Below are 19536 nucleotides of genomic sequence, written 5' to 3'. Positions count from 1 at the left end.
AGGACCCTAAATCCTGCTCACAGACATTTTGTAACCCCAGAAGTAAAAACAAATTTTAGTGCACCAACTTTGTAAAGAAGGGAGAAAAAACACTGGGAGAAAGAGATGTCACCTTCATAATGATCTTCAGACAGCAAACATTCAAAGAACTCCCAAACTATTCACGCTGCCCTCCCTTTGACGATGGTTTGTTTGTGGCTGGGTAGGAACAGATGCATTTTTGGTAAAAAGCACACTCACATGCACAAGTAATTGTGTGAAGGTGTGTTTGGGAGTACTCAAAAACAGAAATCTTTTTGCAAGTCTTCAGAGGTGGAGAGATAGGGAGACAGTCTCTGAAAAGGATATACCATAACAGAAATCTTTGGGGAAATCCTCAACTTGGCCTCAAATAGGAACAGAGGTACTAGTAGATTATGATCACTGTTCTAAAACAAAGTGATCTGTATAACTATGGATCTTGCTGGAGATACCTGTGTATCTGCCCATAGGGAGAATAAATATCCTATGCACACCTCCTCCACTTAAGGTTCCTTCATTTAGATTATTCTTGACAATTATTTGGGCCCCCTCAACTCAACAGGGGAGGAATTTGTTGTTCCTTTTCATCTCAGATAAAGCAAAGCTGTAATGAGGTTTCACTCTGGCAGAAGACTGCATTTAAATTCCATTGAAGATCTATAATCTTGCCCCACATAAAATAAAAGAAGGTTGGGTGCAGTGGCTCATGCCTGTAATCCTAACTCTTTACAAATTGAGATAGGAAGATTGCTTGAGGCCAGACGTTTGAGACAAGCCTGGGCAACATGGTGAGACCCTGTCTCTAAAAAAATTTTTTTTAATTTAATTAATTAAAAAAGAAATAGAGGCCAGGCACAATGGCTCACGCCTGTAATCCCAGCACTTTAGGAGGCCAAGGTGGGCGGATCATGAGGTCGGGAGATTGAGACCATCCTGGCTAACAGGGTGAAATCCCGTCTCTACTAAAAATTACAAAAAATTAGCCGGGTGTGGTGGCGGGCACCTGTAGTCCCAGCTACTAGGGAGGCTGAGGCAGGAGAATGGCATGAACCCAGGAGGTAGAGCTTGCAGTGAGCTGAGATTGCACCACTGCACTCCAGTCTGGGCAATATAGCAAGACTCCATCTCAAAAAAAAAGAAATAGAAAAGAAGTCCAACTCCTCTCCAACTCTCTTCCCTCCTCCGGCCTACTGACTTAGTCATAATGAGTAGGCACCACCTCTATCATCTGCTCCTAATCACTGAACCAACTCCACCAGCTCTCACCATTTTGATAGCTTTAGACTGAAAGCTATGTAGACAACACCTAGAATGTGAACATTGCATCTGACAGGAAATAAGTGGAATAGATGGCATGCAAGAGGACCAGTATCTATCTCTGGTATCTTCCAATTACCTTTTCATTGTAATAAAGCATAGCCTGGCTCGAACTGGAGTTACCATTCTCAGGTTTGGCAAACTTTAGAACACCCTCCCAGAATAAGACCCTGCAGTAGAAAAGCAAGGCTGCCTGGCCCAGCTCCGGCATTGATATGGTTTGGATTTGTGTCCCCATCCAAATCTCATGTTGAATTGTAATCCCCAATGTTGGAGGAGGGGCCTGGTAGGAGGTGACTGGATCGTGGGGGAGGACTTCCCCCTTGCTGTTCTCATGATAGTGAGTGAATTTTCACGAGATCTGGCTGTTTAAAAGTATGTAGCACTGGCTGGGCATGGTGGCTCAAGCCTATGATCCCAGCACTTTAGGAGGCCGAAGCAGGCGGATCACTTGATGTTGGGAGTTCGATACCAGCTTGACCAACATAGAGAAACCCCGTCTCTACTAAAAATACAAAATTAGCTGGGCATGGTGGTGCATGCTTGTAATCCCAGCTACTTGGGAGGCGGAGGCAGGAGAATCACTAGAAACCAGGAAGCGGAGGTTGTGGTAAGCTGAGATCGCACCATTGCACTCCAGACTGGACAAGAGCAAAACTCTGTCTCAGGCTGGGAGCGGTGGCTCATGCCTGTAATCCCAGCACTTTGGGAGGCCAAGGCAGGCGAGTCACGAGGTCAGGAGATTGAGACCATCCTGACTAACACAGTGAAACCCTGTCTCTCCTAAAAAATACAAAAAAATTAGCTGGTTGTGGTGGCGGGCACCTGTAATCCCAGCTACTTGGGAGGCTGAGGCAGGAGAACGGCACGAACCTGGGAGGTGGAGAATGCAGTGAGCCGAGATCACGCCACTGCACTCCAGCCTGGGCGACAGAGCAAGACTCCGTCTCAAAAAAAAAAAAAAACAAACTCTGTCTCAAAAAAAAAAAACAGTGTGTAGCACCTTTCCCTTCTCTCTCTTCCTCCTGATCTGCCACATAAGACATGCCTGTTTCCCCTTTGCTTTCCATCACGATAGTAAGTTTCCTGAGGCTTCCGCAGCCATCCTTCCTGTACAGGTTATGGAGCTGTGAGCCAACTAAACCTCTTTTCTTTATAAATTACCCAGTTTCAGGTAGTTCTGTATAGCAATGCGAGAACAGACTAACATAGCCATTAATTCAGTAACTGCAAAGTCCCGACTCAGCTCTGGAAAAGGATTTTGGAAAAAGGAACAGAGGTAGAGGGAGACAGATTTCTAATGTAAAAGCCATCTCCCTTTCAATATTCATTACCTTAAAGCAGGGACTGATGGTTGAGGGCCAGCGCACAGGGTCCTTGAGAATGAGGCTGACCAGCTGAAAGATGCTTGTAGCATAGAAGGGAGGAGTGCCTACTGCCAGTTCATACAGTATGCAGCCAACAGACCAGAGGTCAGCTGTGTGGTCGTATGGTCGTTCCTCCACCAGCTCTGGAGACATATAGAGTGGTGTGCCTTTGATGGACGTCAGCACCATTGTGTTGGTGCTCATAGCCCGGGCAAATCTGCAGAAGATAACGGGATGGATATGGAAAGAGAAAAGATATTCTAAACCTGGTCACTACTACCTAACATAGAGATATTCCAAACCGGAGCAGCGGGAGCACCTTTGATTAGGTTCCAGAAGACCCAGCAGAAGTCCCAATCTCCAGCTCTGGTTCTAAAATGAGGCGCAAATAAGTCAAGAGTATGGTCTAAGATTCCCTGTGGGGCCGGACGCAGTGGAGTAATCCTAGCACTTTGGGAGGCCGAGGTGGGCAGATCACCTGAAGTCAGGAGTTCGAGATCAGCCTCACCAACATGGAGAAACCCCGTCTCTACTAAAAACACAAAATTAGCCAGGCGTGGTGGCACACGCCTGTAATCCCAGCTACTCTGGAGGTTGAGGCAGTCGAATTGCTTGAACCCAGGAGGCAGAGGTTGCGGTGAGCGGAGATCATGCCATTGCACTCCAGCCTGGGTAACAAGAGTGAAACGCCTTCAAAAACAAATTAAAAAAAAAAAAAAAAAGATACCCTGTGGAACTGGAAGCATAGATGGATGCTAGAATCTTTACCCAAAGTCACAGAGCTTGATGCCACCACCCTTGGCAAGGAGGATGTTCTGAGGTTTCATATCTCGGTGTAGGATGCGGTGGGAATGCAGATAGTACAGGGCTGATACCAACTGAGCAGCAATGGCCTGAACCTAGAGGTTAAAGAGGTGAGAGAAAGGAAAAAAAGGTTAGAAGCAGCAGCTGGCTGACAAATCCAAAAACTTCTCCTAATATTACTGCTAATCTTTTCTTCCTTCCCTTTCTCGCAGAGCTTCACACTATTCCTTTCTTAGTTATTGTTCCCCTTGTTTAATCCTTCTTTCATTTGCTCATTCATTCATTCAAGAAAAATTTATTGAATCTCATTTACTATCTGCTTGACCATGGGCAAACTAAGGTGACAATCTATATACTGACACCATCTACGCTGGTGGATTATTGTAAGGATTGAGTTAAAGCATGCAAAATAATACTCAGAATGGTGCCTGGCACATAGTATATATTCAATACACATTACCTGTTATTAAATAAAACAAAATGCCTTTTTTCAAGAAAAGTAGTCAGACAAACAATCAAGACAGATAAAACAAATATGGTGATTAGGCATGGTGGCTCACGCCTGTAATCCCAGCACTTTGGGAGGCTGAGGCGGGCAGATCACCTGAGGCCAGGAGTTCGAGACCAGCCTGGCCAGCATGGTAAAACCCCATCTCTACTAAAAGTACAAAATTAGCTGGGCATGGTGGCACATGCTATAATCCCGGCTACTGGGGAGGCTAAGGCATGATAATTGCTTGAACCTAGGAGGCGGAGGTTGTTGTGAGCCAAGATCGTGCCACTGCACTCCAGCCTGGGCAACAAAGCAAGACTCCATCTCAAAAAATAAAATTCAATTAAAAATAAAATAATAAAAAAAAGATTACTTACAAATAGTGGTGAGTGCTTAGAAGGAAAGGGAATGCTGCAATAATGAATCCCAAGGGGGGCCTACTTGCTTGAGTACAGAGAAACCCCTAGAATAAATGTGGCTGGAGGATATGTGTAACAAAATCCCACTGCTAACCACTATGTCCTGGTGCCAAATCCTGACTCACCACAACCTTTATTCTTACTGCCCTCTTTCTGGTTCCATTTCACTGGTCCTTCTTCCCTAAAGGTATCTAATAACAACAATGTTAATAGCAACTATTCAAACACATTACATGACTTATCACTCTTCACCATAGACTTATCAGGCAAACATGATTATTATCTTCATTTTACAAATGAGGAAACTAAGCACAAAGAAATTAAAGTAACTTGTCCAAGCAGACCCAGCTAGGAAGGTGCAGAGCCAAGCTTCCTACTCAGATATTTTGGCTCTAATGTTTATATAATTTACTCCCACACCACACTGCCTCTATATACCTAGACTCTTATATTCTTCTCAGAAGTCTGAGAAGAAATGGAGACTCTCAGTGTCCTTAGCTTGCTCTACCAGTTCCTAACCTGGAGAGAGGTTGGTGGTGGGAAGTTGAAGGCAGGAAGCATACCTGGTCTTCGGGAAGTTTTCCATCATCTTCTAGAATCTGAAAGAGCTCTCCCTCAGCATAGTCTGTCACCACCACCACCTACAGAGAGAAGGCAGTGGCACTGATGGCTCCAGATTCATATATTCTGAGGTTGGGAAATTCCTGGAACCCTTGTGCCTGGGGAGACAGGGCCCAAAACTGTCAAAGCACACCTCTTTGTCAGTTTCAAAGCTGTCAAGCATATGCACAATGTTGGGATGCCGCAGACCCCGCATTATTTCAATCTCTCGTTGCAAATTCCTCAGCTCCTTCTCTGAGCGCCCCAATTTTGGGATGAACTTCAGGGCCACGACCTGTCAGGGGTAAGGTGAAAAGTTAATGCCTAATCACACTACTGAAAAGAGCCAGAATTTCAGACTTAATCTCAGAGCTCCAGAAGTCAGACTTTAGAGTGTTTGAGTAACTCTTATTATTTCTGTCAGTCTCCTGCTTCCATTTTCTCCATGGTACCCTGGCCTTATCCAGGCTTTCCCCACTCCTCATCCCAGGAGGAAACAGCATGGGCAAAACATCTCACCTTCTAGGAGAAGTGTTCTGATTTGACCAAAGCAGTCAAGATGAGATTTAGGGGAAAGGAAAGGAAAAAAAATTAAGAGGAAATAATAGAGTTCAAGTGGTTTACCTCTTACTACATGGTGTGCTAGAGACTAATAATAATAATATTTGTTGTTTACTAAGAGCCAGGCACTGTACTAACTGATTTAATGTGACAACATACTTAATCTCAAATGCCATCAATCAGTTGCTGTTCTTATCCCCATTCTAGAGATGAGGAAATTGAGACATAGAGAAGTTAAGTAATTTGTCCATAATTCTAGGGTTAGAAAGCGGTGGAGATGGAACTTATACCCAAATAATACAACTTCAGAGCTTATACTCCATAAGAAGTATGAGAGAGTCAATGCCTTAGGAATATAAACTGGTATACATACATCCCTTCTAGACCCATTTTCCACTGGAGTTGGGGGTACCAAATCCCACCCAAAAGGTATCCCTCTTTGTACAATACCTGAGCACTGTATTTTCTTCGACCCTTGTACACCCTCCCAAAAGAGCCTTCTCCAATCATCTCCAACACGTGGTACTTTTCCATGACAGAGGTTTCAGAATCTCTTAGAAGGAAAAAGGTAGAGACGGTGAAGAGCTATAGATCCAGGGACAATTCCACAACATCTGGGAGGCCTAGTTGGGGCATGGGAAAGGAAAAATGTTAGCCATCTTGCCTTTTCTCTTTTTCACAAAGACCAAGCCTCAAAAAACATGGGAGGGTAGAATGATGCAAAGATGATGCGATCTTGGAACAAACACAGCATCTCTTTGTAGTTCCTCTCCACTTTCAGCCTCCTGTCCCCAACCCGGCCCCATGCCCACCTGACACCTGGTCCCCCTTCTCCCTCATCCAGCTTGGCCCACTCGACCCTGCTCTCTTAACCTAGCATCGCCCACCCAACCCTGCTCCTTCGAGTCTCCCCCAAGTTCCTGCCACTCCCAGATTCCTCAGCACCTGCTCTCAGACCCCCTGGCCCATGCGCTTCGCAAGCCAGGGTCCCTCTCTCATCCCCAGCCTAGGAGATCCAAGCTCCTCGGGCCCAGGGACGGATTCCCTGGCCTTTAGCCCCATATCTTCTGGCTGCCTGCATACGTTGCCTGACTTACAATTCTTCTCCACCCGCCCCTCTCGCCAGTCTCTTTTGGCTCCCTTTCTAACAATTTCACTCGCTAGAACTGGTGAGAAGTTCAGAGGACAAAGGCGCTCAGAGGTGTGGGAGGGACGGCGGACCACACATGGGCACTTCCTGGGACGCATCCGAACTGCCTCTGGGCCATCAGGCCCGGCTAAGGACCCGGAGTCTGCGGTTGCCTAGAAACGACGCTAGCTGCCCACCCCTCTTAGTTTTCCGCCTCCGACTTCCCTAAGGGCATTTCCGGTTCCGGCTGCGGGCCGGTGAAGACATGGCGGCGTCTGCGTCTGCAGCTACAGGGGAGGAGGACTGGTAACTTCGGGGGCATGGGCTTTGGCTGACAGTCTGGGTCTAGTCCAGAGGCCTAGCAGCTGTCGCAGACGGTCCGTACGGCGGGCGTGTGGGGTGGAGCGAAGGATGAGGGATGGCAGAGATGCTGACATCTCCTCTGGGAGATCTTCTAGACTGGGGAACGGGAGGGTGGAGGGGCGCTGATCTGAGTGAGAAGAGACCGGGTCTGCGCCCGCCAGACCAGTTCAGGCCTCGCCTTATCCGGTTCGATCCCCTTTCCTCCAGCTTCACGCTATCCCTTTCTATGCTCCTCAAATGAATTTTCTCAGGGGCTTTGGGGGATGCCTGCCCGTCAGACCTCCCCATCTCCCTTTCGCCTCTCAGAACTAGTGCCCTCCAGTTCGGTACCCCTTTCTCCTTGGATCAGCGTTTTTCCGCCGACGCTTTCCTCAACCTTCTCTCTCCCACACAGCACTAGTGAGGACTATTGTCTGAATAAAGCTTTACACCTCACATAAAGTCCCTCTAGTCCTTCTCTCAAGCATTCTTAACTAAAGACTAGAACATGGAAGGACTCTGGGATTTGGAAGTAGGATCAATGTGGGTTAACTCCGCATTTTATTAGCTGTGTGATGCTGACCAGGCCATCTAGCTTCTGTGAGTCAGTGTCCTCAGCTGTAAAAACAAAGTGGGTGTGGTATTTACCTCAGAATAGTTGAGAGGATCACGATGGATTTGTAATATACTTAAGTCTGTTTTTTTGTTTTGTTTTGTTTTGTTTTGTTTTTTGAGACAGAGTCTCACTGTCACCCACGCTGGAGTGCGGTGGTGCGATTATGGCTCACTGCAGCCTCAACCTCCCCAGGCTCAGGTGATCCTCCTGCCTCAGCCTTCCAAGTAGCTGAGGCTACAGGTCTGTGCCACCATGCCCAGCTAATTTTGTATTTTTTGTAGAGACAGAGTTTTGCCATGTTGGCCAGGCTGGTCTTGAACCCCTGGGTTCAAGTGATCCTCCCACCTCAGCCTCCCAAGGTGCTGGAATTACAGGCGTGAGCCACCACACCCGGCCTCCTTTTCATTAATAACTGAGGTGCAGGCACCTGGGAAGATTAGATGAGCCCCAAAGAAGTAAAGTGATTTGCCAAAAGGTGGAAAATTGCGACTAGAAATCCACATCTATCTGACTCCACACCTTAGATTCTTTATACTAGGACATTCTTCAGTCCCCTCTCCCCCATTTTGTTGTCACCACCTTACCAGCATCCCATCCAGGACCCACATAACTAGGGTAGGCAAAGTATTGAAGGGCCACTTGACTGAGGCTACACCTCAGTGTTACATTGGTTCAGGGAGCCCTGCTAGTACTGGCCTTTATTAAGACTATCTAGACTACTGGTTTTCAAAGTGTTCAGGGAAACTTTTTCTTTTCTTTTTTTAAGAGACGGAGTCTTACTTTGTCACCCAGGCTGGAGTACAGTGGCAAGATCATGGCTCATTACAGACTCAACCTTCTGGGCTCCAGCGATTCTTCTGCCTCAGCCTCCCAAGTAGCTGGGACCACTGTGTCCAGCTAATTTTTTATTTTCTGTAGAGATAGTCTCGCTTTGTTGCCCAGGCTGGTCTCGAACTCCTGGCCTCAAGTGATCCTCCCACCTCAGCCTCCCAAAGTGCTGGGATAACTTATAGTTGACCTGTTCAGGGGAACTTTTAAGATTCAGGGGAAACACCTTGAGCCATGGAGAGAACAACAGTGAGTGCAGCAGCCTGTAGTGCTGTGAGACTCCCATCCCATGTCAGCCAAAACTACACTATTTTCTGTGAGGTGTAAAGCTTTGTATTTTATATTTTGAAGTTTCTGCCTAAGACTTAACAACAACTGACATAAGTCATGCTGGAGCAGCCTTACTCTTAGAATGAAGAGAGAGCAGTATGAGAAAGGAAAGTATGCATTTTTCCATGTATCACCTGGTAGAGCTGTAGACACAAACTGATCACTCAGCTTCAATTTCAATACAACTACTGTTTCTATGCTTATGCATGTGTGTCCTCTGATTTACATCGGAACATGGATGCTAACCTCAACAGGCTGATCTAGATCAACCAGACAGCCAGGGTCATAAATACATCCAGAGTACTCTACTACCTCCCTCCTTCCCTCTTCCTTCTAAGGGAGAAGGTTATATACAGACAGGAAGAAAAAGAGGATGTAGACTAGCTACTATAGCCCAGATACTATTAGGTACTTTATATAAACAAATCACCTTTTATCCTCATAGTAACCCTAGAGAGTAGGTGTTATCATCTATATGTGATAGACAGGATAACTTAAGCTTACAGAGAGGTCACTTCCCAGATCGCATAGCTTGTAAGTGATTGGTACCTGTTACTAACTCCGAGGCTGCTGGCTTTTCCATTACAACACAGCCTTTACACCACCCTAGACCTGTTGTGTTGAGGTTGCTATCTCCTTTAAGAAGGCTTAGGGTGACTGGTGTTAAAAGTGTATGTAGACAGTAGCCAAGGCACTGGGATCCACACTGGACATTGATGTAGGGAAAGGCTGGAGTAATATTGGTAACGTTAATGCTAGTAAATGGGTGCCGTACCTCTAGACCAGAAAGTCAGCCACTAAGGGGAATGAAACTTAAACAGGGAGTCAGGAACCCGACTCTGGGCCCAGTTCTACCTATGTTAAGCCTTGGTTAGTCATTTTATTTTTCTGGAATCCACTTCTTCATCTCTTGGCAGAAATAATGCTTAAAATTCTGATTTTTGTGCCTCCTATTTGGCCAGTTGAAAACTTAAGGTAACATTTTCCTTGTTTTTAAGGAGTTTAGCAGGAAAATGCATTCTGGTAGATTGCCATTTTTCTACAAAGCCCGCGTTTATTGGCCTTAGCAGGCTTCCACAGGGAGAGTTGTAATGGAAAGTCAGTCTACTCCTGTCTATCTAGGGTCCTTCCCTCTGAAGTTGAAGTGTTGGAGTCCATCTATCTGGATGAACTACAGGTGATTAAAGGAAATGGCAGGTATGTATTCAACCAGCGGTGGGCAGGAGTCCCCCTAGTAATGAGGAGAGGTTCTATCCCGAATCTGGGTCTTAAGACAGTGTAAGCCTTGATTCAGAGATAATATTTCTCTTGTGTAGACAAAAGCTATTCCTTTAATCCTACCCCAAAAGAAAGAGTCCAATGTGTACTTTCTTTGCCCACTTTACTGTCTCAACCCCATCCTCCCCAGCCCCCAAGTCCTTACACAGTCACATCTGCGTTTCTACTTGATCCACCTGCAGAACTTCACCGTGGGAGATCTACATCACTTTGCATCCTGCCACTGCAGAGGACCAGGATTCACAGTATGTCTGCTTCACTCTGGTGCTTCAGGTCCCAGCAGAGGTGAAGCCCCTACTCTGTGGCAGCAAAGGGAGGAAGGGGAGAGTCCCTGGGGTGGATCAGTTCAGCAGTAACTTGTTATTTGCCCCCACTAGTATCCCCATGAGGTGCCACAGATCTCTATCCGAAATCCCCGAGGACTTTCAGATGAACAGATCCACACGTAAGTTGAACCTGTCAAACAGGGAAAGCTCAGCTACAGCTTTGCCCAGTGACGGAAATGGGCAGGCCTAATATGTGGTTTGCCCTCTTCCTCCAGGATCTTACAAGCGCTGGGCCATGTGGCCAAGGCCGGGCTGGGCGCAGCCATGCTCTATGAACTTATTGAGGTAAGAGGTGCGCTAGTCTGGGATATGTTCTTTCCTTCGAGCTAGAGCAGTTTCTAGCTGTAAAAGGGAAACCATGGGCCTAGAATCTTAAATAGATCTGGAATCATTAAGTAAGACCTAAATTAATCCAGAGAAATGAGACTCTTCTATTTGAGAAACTTCCCGAAAGACACTGCTTAGTGAAACAACCCACATGAAGCAACACCTGGAGCTCCAATATACACGGAAAACTTCTGCTGTTTGAGATTAAAAATATAAAGTACAGTCTTATTTTCCTCTAGTTTATTTATTTTTTATTTTTATTTTATTTATTTATTTATTTTTTGAGACAGTCTTAGTCTGTCATCCAGGCTGGAGTGCAGTGGTGTGATCTCAGCTCACTGCAACCTCTGCCTCCCAGGTTCAAGTGATTCTCCTGCCTCAGCCTCCCAAATAGCTAGGATTACAGGCATGTACCACCACACCCAGCTAATTTTGTATTTTTAGTAGAGATGGGGTTTCTCCTTGTTGGCCAGGCTAGTCTTGAACTCCTGACTTCAGATAATCCACCTGCCTTGGCCACCCAAAGTGCTGAGATTATAGGCATGAGCCACCATGCCCAGCCTCTCCTAGTTTAAATTTTTTTTTTTTTTTTGAGACGGAGTCTTTGCTCTGTCACCCAGGCTGGGGTGCAGTGGCGCGAACTCGGCTCACTACAAGCTCCGCCTCCTGGGTTTACGCCATTCTCCAACCTCAGCCTCCCGAGTAGCTGGGACTACAGGCGCCCGCCACCTCGCCCGGCTAGTTTTTTTTTTTGTACTTTTAGTAGAGACGGGGTTTCACCGTGTTAGCCAGGATGGTCTCAATCTCCTGACCTTGTGATCCGCCCGTCTCGGCCTCCCAAAGTGCTGGGATTACAGGCGTGAGCCACCGCGCCCAGCTCCTAGTTTAAATTTTTAAGAAAAATGTTCAGAATAGAATGAAGGTGGGTGGCCGAGAGTCAAAGAGAGTGGGTTTGATAGGCCACTGTAGCAGTCCTAGGTCAGGCCTCCACAATGCAGCCTTGGACTTTGTGGAATTCCAGAGTACACTATTAGCTGTTCAAATAACAATTCAAATGCATAGTTCACAGCCCAACTCAATGCCTTGTGAATTTTCTGTCCATTCGGGTTGTCCATGCTTTGACATGCTTTCTGAAAGCTGACTTAGAACAAACTCATTGCCCCATGGGGGAATGATATTGAAGGGGACTAATCAAGAAAGGCCTCCCAGAAGATGAGTTTTAATTGAACATTTTTTTCTCTCAAGGTGTATTATTTTCATCTCCAAGATATATTAAAAGTGACTTAATGAAAGGAAAAACAATTAGGTTGAATTTTGAAACCAGGAAGATCAAATTTTGGGGGAGGGGCAGAGACGTGGAGAAGGATTGATTCCCAGCAGAGGGAGCATCACCAAGACAGAAATGCATAAACACAAGGTAACAAACTGGCCTGGTAGGAGCCAAGTCCAGCCAGTCACTCCTAGGAGTAGTAGACAGGCCTTGCTCACCATTCTTCCCCCTAACCCCCTGTTTAATCAGTGTCTTCTCTCCTCAGAAAGGGAAGGAAATTCTCACAGATAACAACATCCCTCATGGCCAGTGTGTCATCTGCCTCTATGGTTTCCAGGTGGGTTTCTCTCTTGGGACCTGGCATTCTGCTTGGGACCAAGATGAGGGCTGTGAGAGAGCTCTGACTTAGTGCCCTACATCTGCCTTCCCTCTAGGAGAAGGAGGCCTTTACCAAAACACCCTGTTACCACTACTTCCACTGCCACTGCCTTGCTCGGTACATCCAGCACATGGAGCAAGAGCTGAAGGCACAAGGACAGGAGCAGGAACAGGAACGGCAGCATGCTGCAACCAAACAGGTAGACCTTACCAGACCTGCACACTCATCTGACACTCTTAGGCACAGCCTTTCACAACCTTTCCATCCCTCCACTCCAGTGGCTCTTCACCTTTTTAGGGTCATAGATAACCTTGAGATTAATGAACTCTTACCTCTGTCCAGAAAAAAGGGCATCCTTTTATTTTTTATTTATTTATTTATTTTTTTGAGATGGGGTGTCACTCTGCCACCCAGGCTGGAGTGCAGTAGTGCAATCTCGGCTCACTGCATCCTCCGCCTCCTGGGTTCAAGCACTCGGCTCACTGCAACCTCTGCCTCCTGGGTTCAAGCAATCCTCCTGCCTCAGCCTCCTGAGTAGCTGGGATTATAGGCATGAGCCACCATGCCCAGCTAATTTTTGTATTTTCAGTAGAGATGGGGTTTCACCATGTTGGCCAGGCTGGTCTCAAACTCATGACCTCAAGTGATCTGCCCGCTGTGGCCTCCCAAAGTGCTGGGGTTACAGGCACGAGCCACCGTGCCTGGCCAGGGCATCCTTCTATACACTTACATATTGTATGCAGTTTCAGGGGGTTCCCAGATCTCTAGTTAGACAACCCGTGCTCTGTCCCAACTCACTGCTGAACCAGTGTCCCTGTGCCCTTTAGTCCCAGCCCTCTGCAGATTAGGTTGGCTGATGGGTCAGCACCAGGGGACATCCTGGGCTGTGACACAGGCATATGATTTTTCCTCTTTTTTAGAAGGAAGTCGGTGTGCAGTGTCCAGTGTGCAGAGAGCCCCTCGTTTATGATCTTGCCTCGCTGAAAGCAGCCCCTGAACCCCAACAGCCCATGGTAAGGGGTCTTTCTTCCAGTCTGAGCCAGGAGTAATGGCATTTTCTAAAGAGTAAGGAATGGCATCTTGTCTGTGTCACATGGGATCTCTGAAATTGGGCTTGAACTGCCTAGGACCTCTCTGCAAAGCCACATCCCCCACTGGTGGGAGCCTAAGACTCTGGGAGCCCAGACCTGAGGGGCAAAACCAGTGCAGATCTCCTGAGGCAGCCTCAGAGGAGTAGGGATTTGAGTCTGCCTTCTGCTGTTCATTATTTCCTCTCTGCCATTCTTCCTTCCAGGAGCTGTACCAGCCCAGTGCAGAGAGCTTGCGCCAGCAAGAAGAACGCAAGCGGCTCTACCAGAGGCAGCAGGAACGGGGGGGAATCATTGACCTTGAGGCTGAGCGAAACCGTTACTTCATCAGTCTTCAGCAGGTGAGGGAAGGGTTTCCCAGTTGTCCCGTAATGCCACCAGCCTTCCTACAAACCCCAATCGGCCATGGCCCCAGAGTGAGCTTTGTTCTAACCACAGAGATGATAGGCTGATCATGGTCAGCCCAGATAGTAGGAGAGGGGCCTGTAGTTCCCTGCCTCGAGGAGCTGCATCTCCCTCACTGCATCTTGTCACTTCTTTCTAGCCTCCTACCCCTGCGGAACCTGAGTCAGCTGTAGATGTCTCCAAAGGATCCCAACCACCCAGCACCCTTGCAGCAGAACTGCCCACCTCATCAGCTGTCCAGTCCACCTTGCCAACTCCTCTGCCTGTGGCAACCCAGTACATGTGTGAGAAGATTCCAGGGGCTGGGTCAAATCAGCAAAGGTTGGGCGAAACCCAGAGAGCTATGCTAGATCCCCCCAAGCCCAGTCGAGGTCCCTGGCGACAGCCCGAACGGAGGCACCCGAAGGGAGGGGAGTGCCACGCCCCTAAAGGTACCCGTGACACCCAGGAACTGCCACCTCCTGAGGGGCCCCTCAAGGAGCCCATGGACCTAAAGCCAGAACCCCATAGCCAAGGAGTTGAAGGTCCTCCACAAGAGAAGGGGCCTGGCAGCTGGCAGGGCCCCCCACCCCGCAGGACTCGGGACTGTGTTCGCTGGGAGCGCTCTAAAGGCCGGACACCGGGTTCTTCCTACCCCCGCCTGCCTCGGGGCCAGGGAGCATACCGGCCTGGTACTCGGAGGGAGCCCCTGGGCCTGGAATCTGAGGATGGTTCCTAGCAGGACTTGTGGGGGACAGGGAATTGGGGATGGGAGGGGGGTAATAAAGGTATTTGGCCTTGTTTGGCTTTCTTTGCTCAGCAGCACCTAGCCTGTGAGGAATGGCTCTTTTTCTCAATTCCTAGTAAGACTGGGGTGTGGCAGAGCAGTCCCCAACTTCACTCTGAAGTCTATTCTCCAAAGAGCTGGGTAGAGGGTCTGACATCTCAGCAGCTAGTATAGTGGGTTTCAGGGAAAACTAGTGGGATGTCAGCATGTAAACAGAGTCCTTAGGACCCACCATTAACAACCCATTGTGTACACATCCACGCCTGTCCATTATTTATATACATAGAATGCCTTTAGGTAGAGGAATTTAGTTTCCCGTTTTGTGTCTCATCTCTTTATCTTAGGCTGTGCCCCATCATTTGTGTGTCTGGTTGCCTGGCTGATCCCTATAAGCACCTGTGTGTTGGGGTCTGCGTGTTTCCTAAACAAAGGAATGAACACACAAGACAACACAAGACAAGACAAACATGGCGGCCGCCTCGAATGGCGCACTCTGCTTTATTTTATACAGTCGTTTGTGGAATGTTGCCAAGTCACAAGACACATTGTTGTTTTTCTGACCTTTCCCTGAATTTCTGGATTTTCAAGATGTTTACACATAAACAAGCCCCCACCACCCTGCTTCGTTTGCAAGAGCAGGACTTATTGGAACGTCTTGTTTGTGAGCATGTAGTCCTCTACACCTGTGATTGCAGCCCCTGTCTTACTCAAGTACCAATTCAGTGATAAAGGGAGATGAGAGCAGAGTAGTGTGGCAGATGTTTATTGAACTAAAGGAGGAGAGCTGAGCTGAGCCCAGCCTGATCACCTCCTCAGAGACTCAGCATTGTGAATTGCCCCCACAGGGTCATTTTTATACAGCATGAAGTAGCCCTGCACCTGGGCAGGACTGATCTGGGTTGTAGCTTGAAGGACACGTTCTGCAAAGTCCTCAGCTAAGGAAGGTGCCTGCCCTGGATAGAACCTCTGGAACATCTGGGACAGCTGCCAGTGTGAGCAGTAGCCCACATACTCCTTCAGGTCCACTCGCCCGGGGCGTATCAGGGCGGGGTCCAGCCTGAGAGAAGATAGGGAAAGCAGAGTCACAGGCGGTGGTCACACTAGTACCCAACAGAGATGGCTCCTCGACCTCCTGTTCCTCCCAAGGCACTAGGGGAGTGGGTGGGCTCTTGCCTCAGTCTCAGGATGCTTGGCTCCTTCCTACCTGTCAACGTGGTTGGTGGTCATGAACACAATGCGGGCCTCAGTGGAAGCCACACCATCCAAGGCATTGAGCAGTCCACTGAAGGTGAGGCGACCTAGGCCTTGGTACTTGACTGGGTCTGGAGGAAGGCAAAGATAAGGAAGCATGAGTAGTCATAGCCCAGCATAAAATCAGCATGCCCCACTATGTTCCCCTACTTATCCATGCGTCTCATGGGCTCTTGTCACTAACCCAGGCATCCTCCACCAGCCCTCTGGATTTCTGTTTTCTTCCCCTGTTCCACAGTTACTCACTCCCCTTCCTCCAGAACCCCTCACTTACTCTCCACAGCCAAGTCTCGACTGAGAAAAGCAGCATCCACATCCTCCAGGAGCACCAGGCTCTGCTGCGGGGCCACGCTCAGCAGGTGGTTGAGCCGGTCATCAGAGAGGCTAGAGTCTGTGAGGCTCAGCAGGCAGATGCTGTGCTCCAGTTCCCCAGCCAGGGCTGTGCTATGGAGGATGGGATGGCAGGAAGTAGCAGGCAACCTGGAAATGCTTCCTCAGGCCCAGCTACTCTCCTCACAGTCTGGGGACTTGTGTCTCAGAGGCCTGATTTCTACCTCACACCCTAATGTTCCACACATTTCATGTTTATCCTGGTCCCCGGTCCCAAGTTCCCAGATTCATTTCCCTTTCCAACCCCATCAGCCCAGCGTTTCCAAAAAGGCTTCATTTTGCCAAGTTAAGAGAAATTTTGAATACTCACATAAAACTGCTCTTTCCGCAACCAGGGGGCCCATAAAGCAGGTAGCCACGTCTGTAGGGAATGCCTAGGGATAGAGCCAGGATGATCATGTCTTTTGCCCCAGATATCTATGTTCATTCCCAGCCCTGGCCCCTGGAAGCCTGATAATCTTGGTACAGAAGTAAATCATTCTCATACACAACTTTTCATTCCTCTTAATCTCTGGGAATTGGACTAGAGCTTTATATCACCTCATCTGGCCAGAGACCAACCTGTCCCCTCTAAAAATGTCAAAAACAGCACAGCCGAGACCCCAGCTGCTTCTCACCTCTGTCAGTGTACCACTTGGGGTTATCGATGAATTCCTGGACATCTCTGACAATTCGGTCAGCCAGACCCTGTTGCAGAACCACAGAATTCAGTGGTCGCCGGCGGCGTGGATAGCCAAAGGGACGCCATTCAGAGCCCACAGCTGTGTACATCACGGTCTTCCCTTCCTCCTGCTGCAAGGCTAGCTCTCGAGCTGGGAAGGAGAAGAGATAAAGCCAGTAATTCTCTTCACCATGGCTGATTCTTCAGTTAGGTGGAGCTGAGCCAAACAGCTTCCTTCTGGCCCCCTGTTCCCATGGGCTCACCACAGCCTGCTTATTCCACCTCTCCAAACTGCTCATCTGATGTCAAATGTCCCCATCCCTGCAATGTCCCGAGAAAGCCTGCCTGTGCCATCCCACACCTTCCTCCAGGATGTTGAAGAAAACCTTTCGGTCAGTGCCCAGGGCCGTGAAGGTGACAGATTCCCAAGGAGTTCCCGTCTGCAAGTCTATCATCTGCATCTCTCGACTTCGTTCTACCCGGATCCATTTCCCCCGATACCTGAATAAGAACGATCAAAACAGAGTGAGTGAATGGGTCAAACCCAGCTTCCATCGTTCTTTTCTACTCGCACAGCCCTCCCTAGCTCCCAACTTTACCAGATAAAGTGGTTTCCAGGGCTGGGGACAAATTCAAACTTAGTAGAAATACGGCCGCTCTCATGCTGAAGGTACGAAGTCTCGACACTGAGGTGCTGAGTACGGGTACTGTGGCGGGTGAGCCAGCTAAGCAACCAGGCATAGCTCCTGTCTCGAGCAGGGACTTCCAGTGTGATCATGTAATGGCGCCGGAATGCCACCAGGCCCAGTTGGGCACCCTTCCGGGCCAAGGCCAGGGCTGTGCCCACACCCACCAGCCCAAATCCAGCCCCAAAGTAGGGATTGTCCTTCAGGGCCAGAATAAAGTCTGAAAGTGGCATCTTGAAAGGGAAACACCAAACCTTACAGGACCTGGGGTGTTACAAAAACCTAGGGGTGGGGAACAGTGGAGAAGGGACAAAGCACAAGATTACTTTAGAAACTGGACCTCCCCAGCCCTGCCCACAGGTCAGCACTACTGTGTGGGTCAATATCCTCCTTTTGTGGGGTAAGGGTAGTGTTGGAATGCAAGGGTGGAGACTCCAGGCCCCTCATCCCATTTTGCCCTTCATTAGTCTACTCATACCTGTTTCCTACCAGAGGACCATGTCTGGAGATGCCTTAAACCAAAAAGAGTTATATAAACTGGCTTCACATCAGGATAATGGATGGACAAGATTTTTGTCGTCCCTGGGACCAGCTTTGATAAAAAGGGGCCCACTGGCTGCAGTCAGCAAAGGAGAAGCATCCATTGACTTGTCAGTAACCCTATGCCTTGTTATGAGTAATGTCCTTCAAATATCCTCACCCTTACATCCCCAATATCTAATGTCCTGTTTATACCTTTATTACCTCCCACCTAAACTGTCTTTAAAATCATAGTTCTTGAAATGGCATTTTAAAAGGTCTTCACCTTAGGCCGGGCGCGGTGGCTCAAGCCTGTAATCCCAGCACTTTGGGAGGCCGAGACGGGCGGATCACGAGGTCAGGAGATCGAGACCATCCTGGCTGACACGGTGAAACCCCGTCTCTACTAAAAAATACAAAAAAACTAGCCGGGCGAGGTGGCGGGCGCCTGTAGTCCCAGCTACTCGGGAGGCTGAGGCAGGAGAATGGCGTGAACCCGGGAGGCGGAGCTTGCAGTGAGCCAAGATCACGCCACTGCACTCTAGCCTGGGCGGCAGAGCGAGACTCTGTCTCAAAAAAAAAAAAAAAAAAAAGGTCTTCACCTCTGGCTTCACGGAACAGCTACAAAAGGGTCCAGATCTTTCATCATAGGGATAAGCTCCAATTCCATCTCTCTCTCTGCTCCAGCACCTTCAATGGCTGGCTCCCAACAGACCCCTGAACTGGGTACAAACTCAGCCTGGTACTCAAGGCCCTCTACAATACGGCGCCCACCTACCTTTCATGGATTAGCTCCCAACACTACCTGTTCAGTAAATATGCAAATACGCAACAAATATGTTCAACAAGTAAGCAACCTCCCAACTCCTTGTTCATGCAGTTCTCTTGGCTCGGAATGCCCGTTCTTTTCTCCCTCATTCTCCCCAACTGAAAATCTGCCCATCTGCTACTTTCTCCACGGATCGTCACATTGTAGACAATAAGATCCTGAGGGATAAGCGCGAAGTTGTTTCTAGTACACCTCTCCTCCAACCCCGAACCCCGGCCACTTTGCCCTGCCCCTGGCATGCAGGGAGATGAGCTGACAGCAGAGACCTCGGCTGAGCCTCAGAATTGGTATCCAGAATTCCAAAACACCTATGCATGGAAGGCCACAGACAAAGCTCTCCCGCCTCCGGCCCCTCTGCGACACCCAGGAACCTCGCCCACACCCCAGCTCGCGCCTCCAGCCACATGCTTTGGGGTAATCCGTCGCTCAGCCTTCTCACCGATACGACTCTCTGGCCCTCTGTCTCGATGGTTTCACCGCGCCTGCACTTTGGGGAAGCTGCGCTCGGCCCCGCCCCGGGTCCTTTCATCGACT

The 19536-nt window shown here is 48.6% G+C and overlaps 3 protein-coding genes across 20 annotated transcripts in view; 1 reads left to right on the top strand and 2 right to left on the bottom strand.

Moving 5' to 3' along the window:
* The window catches only part of STK36 (serine/threonine kinase 36), a 30962-nt gene extending 24033 nt beyond the window's left edge, over positions 1 to 6929 (bottom strand). For 2 of the 10 annotated variants that reach the window (XM_077957594.1, XM_077957597.1), the window contains exons 1-7: positions 6680 to 6879; positions 6033 to 6205; positions 5176 to 5316; positions 4985 to 5062; positions 3474 to 3604; positions 3025 to 3373; positions 2673 to 2922 (exon numbers count right to left, since the gene is read on the bottom strand). In XM_077957594.1, the coding sequence (XP_077813720.1) occupies positions 2673 to 2909 (237 nt within the window). In that variant the 5' untranslated portion in view covers positions 2910 to 2922; positions 3025 to 3373; positions 3474 to 3604; ... (2 more) ...; positions 6033 to 6205; positions 6680 to 6879. Of the gene's footprint in view, positions 1 to 2672; positions 2923 to 3024; positions 3374 to 3473; positions 3605 to 4984; positions 5063 to 5175; positions 5317 to 6032; positions 6206 to 6527; positions 6656 to 6679 lie in introns of those variants that run through there. The other 8 variants (XM_015111078.3, XM_077957592.1, XM_015111079.3 and 5 more) reach the window with 6 other exon arrangements.
* Positions 6930 to 6944: 15 nt separating this feature from the next.
* Positions 6945 to 14704, top strand: RNF25 (ring finger protein 25). Of its 2 annotated transcripts, XM_015111084.3 has the most exons (10): positions 6945 to 7017; positions 9950 to 10024; positions 10288 to 10390; positions 10483 to 10550; positions 10647 to 10716; positions 12294 to 12365; positions 12463 to 12606; positions 13328 to 13420; positions 13702 to 13836; positions 14040 to 14704. In XM_015111084.3, exons 1-10 carry the CDS (start codon positions 6977 to 6979, stop codon positions 14616 to 14618), a joined length of 1380 nt encoding a protein of 459 aa, XP_014966570.2. In that variant the 5' UTR covers positions 6945 to 6976; the 3' UTR covers positions 14619 to 14704. The 2 variants fall into 2 exon arrangements, with proteins under 2 accessions (XP_014966570.2, XP_077813726.1); XM_077957600.1 differs by lacking the exon at positions 13328 to 13420.
* Positions 14705 to 15134: 430 nt separating this feature from the next.
* Positions 15135 to 19493, bottom strand: BCS1L (BCS1 homolog, ubiquinol-cytochrome c reductase complex chaperone). 8 transcript variants are annotated; one of them, XM_077956314.1, is made up of 8 exons: positions 18460 to 19465; positions 17568 to 17936; positions 17330 to 17469; positions 16925 to 17119; positions 16618 to 16681; positions 16192 to 16361; positions 15871 to 15988; positions 15135 to 15723 (listed from the first exon to the last, which is right to left on the bottom strand). In XM_077956314.1, exons 2-8 carry the CDS (start codon positions 17885 to 17887, stop codon positions 15471 to 15473), a joined length of 1260 nt encoding a protein of 419 aa, XP_077812440.1. In that variant the 5' UTR covers positions 17888 to 17936; positions 18460 to 19465; the 3' UTR covers positions 15135 to 15470.
* Between the last annotated feature and the right edge of the window lie 43 nt (positions 19494 to 19536).

This window comes from Macaca mulatta, chromosome 12 (genome assembly GCF_049350105.2).
Source record: "Macaca mulatta isolate MMU2019108-1 chromosome 12, T2T-MMU8v2.0, whole genome shotgun sequence".
Lineage (NCBI taxonomy): Eukaryota > Metazoa > Chordata > Mammalia > Primates > Cercopithecidae > Macaca > Macaca mulatta.
Note: the sequence above shows the minus strand (reverse complement) of the source record. Positions and strands in the feature narration are given on the sequence as shown.